General features: G+C 44.6%; 1 protein-coding gene across 3 annotated transcripts in view; it reads right to left on the bottom strand.

The window, feature by feature from the left end:
- Window positions 1-13,500, bottom strand: part of LOC115103693 (SH3 and PX domain-containing protein 2A-like) — a 141,654-nt gene that overhangs the window by 103,449 nt on the left and 24,705 nt on the right. For all 3 annotated transcript variants that reach the window (XM_029624562.2, XM_029624565.2, XM_029624563.2), the window contains one exon: window positions 44-119. In XM_029624562.2, coding sequence (XP_029480422.1) covers window positions 44-119 — 76 coding nt within the window. The remainder of the gene's footprint in view (window positions 1-43; window positions 120-13,500) is intronic.

Below are 13,500 nucleotides of genomic sequence, written 5' to 3'. Positions count from 1 at the left end.
AGAAATGATGGAGACTGACCTGGGAGAGATGATGGAGACTCACCTGGGAGAAATGGGATGATTCTCTTCTTGGGATCTTTCTGCCCTCCCTCGATTGGGAACTTGTCAAGAATCTGCATCTGTAAAGAGCAACACACAGAGCTTTTTTTTAAATTAATTTATTAAGAGGGAGAGAAATATTTGGCAAACATTTACAAATGTACTTCACTGAGGAATTCAAAAGTGTTTCATTTCATTGAATTTCATTGAAAGAAACAGCTGGGCTCAGTATTTAAAATTCCCCGCCACTCCGATCACAGCATCAGAGATGATATCATATCAAAGCTCGGACACATTTTAAATTCCCATCTGGACAGGGACAAACGCTGCATGGTGTTTTGCTGCTCGCGGTGGAGAGGAGTTAATGTGAGTCGATTTATTCATAAAGACGCCGTGGTACCAAGGGAGGAGAAGTGCTGACACCGGGGTTAGAGGGAACTGCACGCACACACACACACACACACACACACACACACACACACACAGACACACACACACACACACACACACACACACACACACACACACACACACAGGGGTACTTTTTCCACACACACACACAAACTGCAGAGGTCAGAGATGCCAGACAGTGTCGGCCATATTGTGTTTGTCCAATTTCAACCCCTAAATAAATCATGCAAAGGGGGGGGGGGGGTTTATGGATTAGGAAACGTAAATGGGGCTGTGGGTGAAGAAGCCTATACTGTCTGCAGCATATGTACTGTAGAGAGAGAGAATGAGAGAGAAAAGATAGAGAGGAAAAGATAAGGGAAGTGTGTGTGTGTGTGTGTGTGTGTGTGTGTGTGTGTGTGTGTGTGTGTGTGCGTGCGTGCGTGCGTGTGTGTGCGTGCATGTGTGTGTTTGTAAGTGGGCTGCTCATTTGACGGCTACATGGAACAGGCCTTTGCCGACAAGCTGCTTAAATACCAGCCCCTCGCGGCACGCTTGGACAGCCTCGGGTGGAGGTGCAAGCTGGTGGCGCTTATATTTGGCAGTCTCTGCCACGTACACAGCCTTGCAGTGTGCGACCTCCTGACTGCAGGCCTGACAAAAACTAGGGCAAAGCAGTAGGCTGGATACTGCTGTGTTTCAGCTGTCCTGGGAAGCATAGCATAGAGGGAGGTGCTCTCTGTATCCGTGAGTGCCATGCATACAGGAACCTTTGAAATGTTTGGAACCTTTTTTCATGTCAATTTAATTGGTGGATTATTTATTTATTATTTATTTAAAGTATTTAGTGTGTGTGTGTTCCTGTTTGTGTTCCTGTTTGTGTTCCTGTGTGTGTTCCTGTGTGTGTTCCTGTTTGTGTTCCTGTGTGTGTTCCTGTGTGTGTTCCTGTTTGTGTTCCTGTGTGTGTTCCTGTTTGTGTTCCTGTTTGTGTTCCTGTGTGTGTTCCTGTTTGTGTTCCTGTGTGTGTTCCTGTTTGTGTTCCTGTGTGTGTTCCTGTGTGTGTTCCTGTGTGTGTTCCTGTGTGTGTTCCTGTGTGTGTTCCTATGTGTGTTCCTGCGTGCTTATGTATGCAGGTGTGTGTGACAGAGAAAGAGACACAAAAAAACAGAGAGAGAAAGAGAGAGACCACACACCATAAATCTGGTGTGCATCAGGGCAGGGTAACGACCCAGAGGAACCAGGCGAATAAATAATCGAGCAATACGGGGACGGGGGACTGGTCCAAACCCAGTTCTTTCTTTGTGTCTGGGTCAGCATACGTATATACACAGCCCCATGTTGACTGGGTTTTTCCAGAAACTAAACTCCGCTAAGGGTTCTCTTTCTCATAGAAATAGATTTACTAGAACAGAAATTCCCATTCATATCAATGGGTCTGTGATTTTTTTATTTCATTTTTTTCACCTTTATTTAACCCGGTAGGCCAGTTGAGAACAAGTTCTCATTTACAACTGCGACCTGGCCAAGAGAAAGCTAAGCAGTGCGACACAAACAACAACCACCAAGTTACACATGGAATAAACAAACATACAGTCAATAACACAATAGAAACGTATATATACAGTGTGTGCAAATGAGGTAAGATAAGGGAGGTAAGGCAATAAATAGGCCATAGTGGCAAAATAATTACAATTTAGCAATTAAACACTGGAGTGATAGATGTGCAGAAGATGAATGTGCAAGTAGAGATATTGGGGTGCAAAGGAGCAAAAAAATAACAACAGTATGGGGATGAGGTAGTTGGATGGGCTATTTCCAGATGGGCTATTTCCAGATGGGCTATGTACAGGTGCAGTGATCTGTGAGCTCCTCTGACAGCTGGTGCTTAAAATTACAGAGGGAGATATGAGTCTCCAGCTTCAGTGAAAAAGTGATGGGTGGGCCGGCGGTATTCTATTTGTATGCTTTGTCTTCCCTGACTGGGATCGCAGCTCAGTTCAGTCTTGTTTTGCTCTCACGGGGGGAAAACTCTGTATGCCTTGTCCCAGTGGAGGGGCTGGTCTTCCGGGAGGGTAAGCTGCTGAGTGTGGTCCACTCTGAACTGAAAGCAATGTTGGTGGTTTGAATGCTTGAGCCAAACAACTGAGCCTAGCTTAACATAAAGGATGGGTGTAAGCTTTTTCTGACCAAAATGTAGCTGTAAGGGAGAAGTAGGTAGCGGTAGCTAAACGGTAGCAATGGGAGTTAGTATCTTACAACTAGGAGTTACTGTCTCGGCAGTAAACGTATGTCAACAAAGCCTAAAGAGGTAAGGAGGAAGAAGGAACGCAAGAGGAACTTTGACAGTTACTGTGAAGTTACTGTGAAGCTGTGTAGGCGTTGTAAATTGAGGGTTAGAATCACTAAAACACAGAACATGTTCCAGCTGTTGTCTGCTTCAATTGAACAAAGAGTTTGCTGAGTTGTCTAATTTCCTCATTCAACATACTGAATCAAGTTAACTATCTCCACTCTGTTTATTAGTGGTTTGATCCAAATGATCCTAGTTTGCCTCGTTGGACCAAATTCAAAACTTGTAAATGTTTTTTTTTTAAATTGCAGCCGATTGACGTTCCTCTTCCCTCAACCTAAAATACCCAGAACTCTCCCTTTCTTCTCCCCATCTCTCCTCCTCCCCCCGGACAGACACCAGGCTCTCGGAGACGCGTTTTCCCCATCCCCATCCCATCGGCACATGTGGGACCACAGAAAAATGTTGTTTCTCCGAACAGGGGTGAGGGGAGCTCATTCCGGCACCACCAAAACAGGTGGGAATAAAAAATCCCAGGACGATATGGGGTGGAGCAGAAAAAAGAATGCAAAAACGCATTCAGAACAATAGTCCCAGTCGGTAATCACGTAACAATAGGAAATTCTCCTCGCCCACGCCCAACAATTTACCCCCATTATATAAGAGGCAACCTTGTGGTCGATTCTTTTGTTAAACAGAAATAACAAAAAATGTAGAAAAGCAGCTGCTCTGTTTAATGTAACCAGGTGAAAAACATCCCGACCTCCGGTTCGCTATCCTCCCCGTGTAAGGAAATAGAGCCTGCTGTAAGAACGCTGTGCTGTGGCTTCAGGCTAATTGGCGTTGGGAGAGTGGGGAATGTGGGATCCTCGTGTCCGAGTAGGATGCACGTACCTATGTCTGTGGGTAAACATTTCATCACAGGTAAGACATTTAACTTGCTTGATGAAGTCAGTTTGTAACTCCACTCATTACTTGTAGCTGTATAGTCCACTCACGTGGCTGCTAGTGCCGTCACGAAAAGTGGCGAGAGGGAACCCTACAATATTCTGTTTCTCTACGTAGTGAGAACGTTCGGGAGCAGGCAATGTTGAAAAGTCATCTTTAGACATCTTGTACTTTTCTAAAATCTAGTTTTGTAATTGACTAAAAGACGCAGACAACAAGAAAATTGCATCTGAAAAAGGTCAAGTATTTGCTGTGAGCCAATGGGGTAACCTAGGTAACCACAGGTTGTTTCCCCCACAGGCGAGCAGGGCCGCAACGTTCTATCTAATACCAACTGGGACTATGGCTGTAGCTACTCTACTTCTCAGACCTGACTCTGTCTCCTTGGTAACCAGCCTAGAGAGAATGAGTGTGAGTGTTCTGAAGCGTTCTGATTGGATAAGGCTGTGAGGCTCTGGACCACTATTAGAGGAGTCAGGGCGGAAAAAAGAGACACACAGAATGTTTCTCTTCCTCTATTGTCAGTGAGTATCTCTATGAATTCGACACCATATATCCCTACGCCAACTCTGCTATGAGGACATTATTGCTGCATTCACATGCTAGTCGGGAAAAAACGGAAACTCCGAAATGTCCGACCTGCTAACTGGTTGAACGTGTATAACTACAACCAGTTAGCAAGACGTACATTTCTGAGCTTCCTAGTCAAATCAAATCAAATGTTATTGGTCACATAAAGACATTTAGAACCCTAGCTTCAACAGTTCCGACTAGCACGTGAACCCGGCACTGCTGGTGAAATCCGAGGTGCACTGTAACAAGGCGTTGGTGTTGGAAATGTGCTTTGAATATGGATAACATTGTAGGCTACGGCCCACAGCTGCAGCAGGCCCCTCTTCATATCATGCACAGTGGCTTATAATAGGCACACCATATATGGAGTTGTGGGAATGAGTTGGGATTTAAGTTAAATAGTTTGCTTTGTATGAGAGAGAGAGAGAGAGAGAGAGAGAGAGAGGGAGGGGGGGGATATTGGCACATTGTAAAACACTGGACATGGATGATATATGTCTTTATCTTCTTTAAACCTTTTTGAGTGCAATGTTTACTGTTAATTTCTAATCGTTTTTTGTTGATGTTGTTAAATGTGTTTATTCTCACTTTTGTTTATTGTTTATTCCCTTGCTTTGGCAATGTAAACATATGTTTCCCATGCCAAAAAAAGCCCCTTTGAATTGAATCGGATTGAGAGAGAGCGAGAGCGCGCGCGCATGGACACGCATCACTTCCTGTTGACAATCATGTGACCTGTGAAGAGTGACTCAAGAGGAGCTACCCTTGGTTGAACCACACAGATGACAGAGCTCAGTGGCAGAACACAGTCGCACACAGATAGACGCACAAGTACACAAAGAAACACACACACACTTAGCAGCTCCCCACTTATGAAACAAACTCACGACCCACATAACACTGAAGAACCATGTGATCCCAGCATTTCCACGGCAATGATCACATGTTTCCACTGAGAATCAAACCAACTCTAAACAATCAGCAGCAGTCAGATTTACTCAGTGTAATGTCAACATAGTGTGTCTTTGTAGCTTGAAATGGTGGTCATTTATTTCCTTGCCTGCAGCCCAAATGGTACACTCCTCCCTATACTGTTCATTGCACTACTTTTGACCAGAGCCTTTTGGGCCCTGGTCAAACGTGGTGCACTATAGAGGGAATAGGGTGCTGTGTGAGATGCAGCCCTGGACTCTCTCTCTCTCTCTCTAGCAACTCGCTTAAATCCACTAATTACAAGACATGTTGGTGTAAACAAGGCAGGCAATAAAAGGGGGCTGAAGGGGGAGGGAGGGAAGGGTTCAAACTAATTGATATTCTGCCTGTCTAGTATTGCCAGAACAGAACACAGGTTCTTCCCTTATTCCTTCTTAATCCTGCCACGACCAGCCGGGTCCCAGATATGTTTGTGCTACCTTGTGATATTGGCCATGTGAGTTAGGCAAGACAGCACAAACAGATCTGGGACCAGGCTATACCACTCCAGCGCAATATCCACACAAAAGACAGACCGACTGAGGAAACGAATGGACAACATGAATCAAGTCTGGACATGCATTAGTGGCCCGGGGTATCGAGTTTCTAGAGACAGATGTCTGGATCTTGGGGAACAGGGGTTAGCGAATAGCGAGCTAGTGCTCCCTCCAACCACAATCATTCACAGTTGCGGCTCTATATATAAATTGGGACCTTGGCATTCGATCTCGACAAATCACAGCTCGGTGCCTCCAGGTGTCTTGATGGAACATTTCAGAAGGGGGTGAGGTGATGTATGGATTCGAGTTAGTGGAGAAATTGGCTATATTCTGGTAAAGTCAATTGGGAGTGTTGTAAGGTTATAACCCTGTAGGTTCCACTTGAAGCTCCCCAGTCCCAAGGCAACAGGTGCTGGGATGTGGTAACGTCCATCATACCTCCAGCTCTCCTCTTCCAGCTTCCAGACTCCAGATTCGGCCTTGGCCTGGAACAAGACTCCAGGGAAAGGCTATGGAAGTCTTAGGAAGCCCACCATCATCATACCATGGATTGGAACGGGAAATGGGATCCAGGGGTTGGAATTTCAAGCGTACTGTGTATCCCAAGGCTTGGTGCCGTAGTTTTGGGGCTAGTCATTAACACGCTTTTGTAGGCTTTATTACACAACCGTGGGAACTGGAAAGACCCAATGGATCTTTGGGTCTAGATCTGTACACTATAACACACAGGTGAACCCTGTCTTGCGGTTGTTCTACTTCACGCAGTGCTCGAGAACGCATGAGCCCGTGGGATGAAAGAACTCAAGAGAAACGCTGAAATAAACACTGGAGTAGAGAAGGGGGAAAAGTGCAGTGGTTTGAGTTTCTCTGCATCTCAGCTCCTAATTTAAAGGCATCAAGTCGAGGAATAACTATTTTAGTTGCCGTGTGTATCTACTGCAATGAAACCAAGGCAACCCTTCCCATCATAGTACATTACTTAACCTGTTGCTTCTACTCGGGACGCTTGCGTCCCAACTAGAGCTCTGGAAATGCAAATGCGCTACGCTAAATGCTAATAGTATTAGTTAAAACTCAAAAGTTCATTAAAATACACATGCAGGGTATCGAATTAAAGCTACACTCGTTGTGAATCCAGGCAACAAGTCAGATTTTTAAAATGCTTTTCGGCGAAAGCATGAGAAGCTATTATCTGATAGCATGCAACACCCCAAAAGACCCACAGGGGACATAAACAAAATAATTAGCATTTCGGCGTTACACAAACCGCACAATAAAATAGAAAACATTCATTACCTTTCACCATCTTCTTTGTTGGCACTCCTAGATGTCCCATAAACACTATTTGGGTCTTTATTTCGATTAAATCGGTCCATATAAAGCCTAGATATCGTTATATGTAGACTGTGTGATAAACGAAAAAAACATCGTTTCAAAACGTAACGTCATTTTTTAAAATTCAAAAAGTCGACGATAAACTTTCACAAAACACTTCGAAATACGTTTGTAATGCAACTTTAGGTATTAGTAAACGTTAATAAGCGATAAAATTCATCAGGAGGCGATGTAAAGATCATTAGCTGTCCGTCTGGAAAAATGTCCGGCTAGAAACTCAACGAAAATATCCGGTCCTAGACCGGAGGAGATACGGTGTCCTGCATGTGTTTGACCAAGAAAAAACTCGAAGGGAAATGACAAGACTCTAGACACCGTGTGGAAGCTGTAGGTACTGCAACCTCAGTCAATTAATTGTGGTTCACCTTTATCAATGGGATCAAGTAGCGCATGGATATATTTTCCCATTTTCAGTGATCAGTTTTTCCTGTGCTTTTCGATGTAAATGCCATTCTGGTAAAGCCACAGCAGTGATTTAACCAGTTTTTTAAACGTCTGAGTGTTTTCTATCCACACAGACTAAGCAAATGCATATACTATATTCCTGGCATGAGTAGCAGGGCACTGAAATGTTGCGTGATTTTTAACAGAATGTTCAAAAAAGTAGAGGGTCGACTTAAGAGGTTAAATACTGTGGGAAACAAAACCAGTATCATGTTTCACTCTCTTAGTGTGAGAAGGTTGGCACTCGAGACAAGGGGTCTGAAATCAATGTAGTTATGGCAGTAAATGTTGCCGTCAATCCTGAAAGCTTTGACGGTAGTTTTCCAGTAACACTGCCACCCTCTTCCTGACCACAACTAACTCTACCCTTGATCCAGAACATCCTCTTCTTCTGTGGCCATTGGGCACAAACCCCACCAAAGCACGAAGAACATGGCTTCAGGTTACCAACTGCAGCTTTCTGAGAGAGAGAGAGAGAGAGAGAGACCTCAGCCCTGTAACGGTACCTAAATTAGCCTAGCGCTCAGCCAACATTCTCAGAATTTCCATGCTTGGAATCAGGACGAACTTTGAGCCACGTGGCCAGACCACAAGCCCAGAGGGAGAGGCAGCAGGAAGGGATGCCAGCGCCCCTGGCGTGTGCCCCGTACGCTCTGCCCGCACTCCCAAGGGCGTGGAGGGGAAATGAGACTCTTGACAGAGGTTGCATTTTTCTCCTTTCCACAAAAAAAAAAACAGGGTTATTTCAGGTCTATTTTATTATAAGACAATATAGTTCAAATGAAAAGGGGGGCAGAGTTGAGAATCTGGTCATAGGACACGGTTGAGAATGCCAGCTGCCGCCTTGAACATGTATGTCCCGCAAAATACCTTTATAAACAAAGGTTTCATGGAAAGTAGTGTTTTTGTCAGAGTATTTCTGAAAGGGATATTGTACCTGAACTGAAGATCTTTCCTCAAAGCTCTCCCAGTCTATCCCCTTCAGATGTAATCCGATTTGAGGGGGAAAGCCAGAGAGAGAGAGGAGAGAGAGTGGAATTGGATCATCTGTAATAGAAAGATTGGCTGGGTAATTGGGATGAGCACCAGCGATACATCACACACACACACACACACACACAAATCCTCACAAGACCACCATCCTCGAAAGTCTCTAGCCCCGAGCTGTGCGTAAGCTAATGCATTTGACCTGTAGGTGGAGTGGGCCTCAGATTAGCTGAAAATTCCCTCTCAAAACAAGAAAGGAAAGAGACCGGAAACGAGAAAGAACGACAGAGAGAGAGAGAGAGAGAGAGAGAGGATTATAATTAACGATGTGAACCACTGTGTGAGAAGCCAGGTTCAGGGCCGTCCCAGGCTGACGAGGTAGTGATGAGAAGCCGTGTACTGACAGACAGACAGGACTGCTGTTTACTGAACCGTTGTTCATTAACACTAACCAAGGGTCCGGCTGGAGGCTGGAGAGGAGCTATTGCTATTACAATGGCATAGAAGGACACCTGGTCCGCTAACCTACCTATAGCAAAGGAGGACAGGATACCAGGGAATGAGACGCGTCATACAGAGGTCCTTCGTGGTTTTATATGTCAGACCAGAGTTAACTAGGGTTCCCCACCTGCCGAATATGGCCTGCGGGTGATTGTATTCGTCCCTCCAAGGTTTCTGAGCAAAAAAAACATTAATATATGTGATTATATACTGTATAAGTGATTTTAATTTTGGAAATCTGCACCAAAGTATTCCCACTCATAATAGAGAGATATACACTGAGTGTACAACACATTAAGGACACCTGCTCTTTCCATGGCATAGACTGACCAAGTGAATCCAGGTGAAAGCTATGATCCCTTATTGATGTCACTTGTTAAATCCACTTCAATCAGTGTAGATGAAGGGGAGGAGACGGGTTAAAGAAGGATTTTTTCTTTTAAAGCCTTGATACAATTGAGTCACGGATTGTGTATGTCTGCCATTCAGAGGGTGAACGGGCAAGACAAAATATTTAAGTGCCTTTGAACGGGGTATGGTAGTAGGTACCAGGCACACCGGTTTGTGTCAAGAACTATGACAGCGCAGGGTTTTTCAGGCTCAGCCGTTTCCAGTGTGTATCAAGAATGGTCCACCACCCAAAGGACATCCAGCCAACTTGACACAACTGTGGGAAGCATTGGAGTCAACATGGGCCTGTGGAACGCTTCCGACACCGACACCGAGTCCACGCCCTGACCAACTGTTCTATTAGGACGCTGTTCCTAATGTTTTGTATACTCAGTATATGTGATCGTATTCAAATGTAAGCAAGGTTCGAAATTATTATGTTTTAGTCAAATATTATATATGTTTGGGCTTCTTGCGGTCAATTTGCAGTCTACAAATGATTTGTAATTATGTTCAGGCCCCCCCCCCCCCCCGACTATCTGCTCAAGACAAAATCGGCCCGTGGCTGAATCTAGTTCATGATCGCTTCTCTAGAGTATTGTACCTGTAGCCTATATGGGTATGGTCCTGAACCTTTGTCCTGATCAGGACAAACCCTATTAATGTATGGGTATGTATTCCATTTCCTGTAAGCCACATTCTCTGAGCTGTAGCTGTAAATGTGACCCTGCTATCTCATACTATACTCAGAGGTCACTGCCACAACAGTACAATTTCTCCAACCAACCTTCAACTCTGTGTAATGTCTATCCACTGCGACCGACCCTGCAAACTAAAAACCGTATACACAATGTGTTCTCGGACAAAGGGACGTACCTTCCTCCAATAAAAATAGTATTATTTATCAAATCCCAAAGGACATTTCTGTGAAACCTTGACAGTCTTCACTCTGCAAGCCATAGCACTAGCTATTGATGTTTAAGGCAAAAACCTTTCAAGTGTTTTTATGGAGGCCTGTAATTATATATATATATATATATATATATATATATATATATATATATATAGAGAGAGAGAGAGAGAGAGAGAGAGAGAGAGAGAGAGAGAGAGAGAGAGAGGGAGAACGAGAGTGACAGAGAGGGAGTGAGAGAAGGGAGATTGACAGAGAGGGAGTGAGAGAAGAAGGGGGAAAGAGGGAGGGAGAGAGAGAGAGAGAGAGAGACAGACAGACAGACAGAGAGAAGAAGGGAGAAGAGGGAGGGAGAGAGAGACAGAGAGAGAGAGAAAGAGTAGAGAAAGAAGAAAGAGAGAGAAAGAGAAAAAAAGGGAGAGCGACAGAGGGAGAGAGGGAGAAGAAGGGAAAAAGAGGGAGGAAGAGAGAGACAGAGATAGGGAGAGAGAGAAACAGAGAGAAAGAGACAGAGAAAGAGACAGACAGAGAGAGAGATAGCCAGGCAGATACAGACCAAGTCTTTCAGCAGGCATATATCTTCTAATAACAGGTGGTTAGATTGGAGAAGTAAACAGGAAAGAGCTGTTGGACCGGTGCAAGGAATTTGAAATATATGACTCGATCAAAAGAGTGTTGGAGGGCAATGAGAGACTGGAGTGTGAAACTGACAGGCAGGCACACACAGTGGTGTACATACTGTATGTGTTACACACACACACACACACACACACACACACACACACACACACACACACACCTATAGCGTATAAAGATAGAAACAGGCAAACAGGCAAGGATTCTCTCTGCCACACACGCACGCACACGCACACACACACACACACACACACCTATAGCGTATAAAGATAGAAACAGGCAAACAGGCAAGGATTCTCTCTGCCACACACGCACGCACACACACACACACACACACACACACACACACACACACACTCTTATTCCTAGCACTTCTTAATTGGGAGCTGCTGAAAATGTAACTGTCAAAACTGTCAAAGGGGATACTCCATTTGTTAATATCACATTTCTGGATTGAATGACTCCAACTACTGCTGTTTTGTGTGTGCACACACGTATGTACACACACACACGCACACGCACGCACACACACAATGACTTCCAATCCTTGACAAGGGGCTCTCAACCTCTTCACAGAGAACACAAAGCAGTCACACAGAAATCTCCTTCTCCTCCACACACCCACAGAGTAGTGAAACACTAGTGCTGCTAACCTAAACAACGAAGGCTGGGTGGGTCTCTCTCTCCTCTCTCTTTCTTTCCCTCCAGCGCCCCCTCTACCTCTCTCTCTCCCTCAGCTTAGCCGCAGTGTGAGCTTTGGGCCACGATGAAACGTCCCACAAACGGACTGAACTCCGTTTATTCATCCTAAATTTAGCTCTCTCTCCTAAGCCCTTGTGCCAAGGCTGTGGGAAACAGCTACATACAGTGCCTTGCGAAAGTGTTCGGCCCCCTTGAACTTTGCGACCTTTTGCCACATTTCACAAACAAGTTTGAAGCCTGAAATGTGGCAAAAGGTTGCAAAGTTCAAGGGGGCCGAATACTTTCGCAAGGCACTGTATTTCCCCCCTCCATCCCGACCTGAGTGAAGACCCGTGCCGTTCTGTCCTGTGAAGTGCCCGATTGTACGCCAGCGGCGCAAAGCACGAAGCACAAGAACAGCGCCTGTGGCTGACGTGTAGTTGTCTTCCCCTTTCCCGCCGGTGAAAAACACTCCAATCTGGGTCTCTCTCACTCCAACACCATCCTTAAGTTTGCTGACGACACGACGCCAATGAGGCAGTCTACAGGGAGGAGGGAGGAGGGCAGACACCTGGCAGCGTGGTGCCAGGACAACAACCTCTCCTCAACGTCAGCAAGACAAAAGGAGCTGATCGTGGACTACGGGAAACGGAGGGCCGAGCAACGCCTCCATCCAAATCGATGGGGCTGTAGTGGAGCGAGTCGAGAGCTTCAAGTTTCCTCTGTGTCCCACATCGCTAAGGATCCATCATGGTCCGTACACACCCACACAGTTGTGAAGGAGGCACGACAGCTCCTACCCCCAAGCCAAAAGACTAAACAAGACGGCTAAATAGCTAATCAAATAGCTACCCACACTACCTGTATAATAGTGAAGACATAAAAACTATGAAATAACACATATGGAATCATGTAGTAACCAAAAAAGTGTTAAACAAATCTAAATATATTTTATACTTATGCCAAGAGTGTGCAAAGCTGTCATCAAGACAAAGGGTGGCTATTTGAAGAATCTCAAATATAAAATAGATTTTGATTCGTTTAGCACTTTTTTGGTAACTACATGATTCCATATGTGTTATTTCATAGTTTTGATGTCTTCCCTATTATTATACAATGTAGAGAATAGTAAAAATAAAGAAAAACCCTGGAATGAGCAGGTGTTCTAAAACTTTTGACAGGTAGTGTACATAAAGCTACCTCAATTACCCCGTACCCCTGCACATTGACTCGGTACTGGTACTCCCTGTATATAGTCATGTTTATATATTTATATGTACATATTCTTATTCCATCACTTTAGATTTGTGTGTATTAGGTAGTTGTTGGGGAATTGTTAGAAGGCTTGTTAGATACGACTGCACTGTTGGAACTAGAAGCACCAGCATTTCACTAGACTCGCATTAACATCTGCTACCCATGTGTATGTGACCACTAAAATTGGATTTGATTTGTTATTTTTTACTCGTTATTGTTATTCGTTATTTACAGTGATTTTAGTGTCACTATTTCTATTTCCATTGTTCTTTCTTTTTTTAAATCTTTAACTCTGCATTGTTGGAAAAGGACCGGTATGTAAGCATTTCCCTGTCAGCCTACACCCGTTGTTTACGAAGCAGGTGACAAATACAATTCGATTTGATCCCTCTCCATCTCGCTCTCTCTCTCTCTCTCTCTCTCTCTCCCTCTTTCTCCACTCTGGGCTCATAAAGTAGTCCTTTATTCCTGACCCCCAGACAATGGGAAGCCTTATAGCCCAGCCTAGCCTTGCCTAGCGCAGCAGCACAGTACAGAACATCCAAAGAACACCCAGTGTAAGGGATTTCCTCCTCTTCTTCCGAAGA

This window comes from Oncorhynchus nerka, linkage group LG21, assembly GCF_034236695.1.
Source record: "Oncorhynchus nerka isolate Pitt River linkage group LG21, Oner_Uvic_2.0, whole genome shotgun sequence".
Lineage (NCBI taxonomy): Eukaryota > Metazoa > Chordata > Actinopteri > Salmoniformes > Salmonidae > Oncorhynchus > Oncorhynchus nerka.
This window is presented reverse-complemented; position numbering and strand designations above follow the sequence as displayed.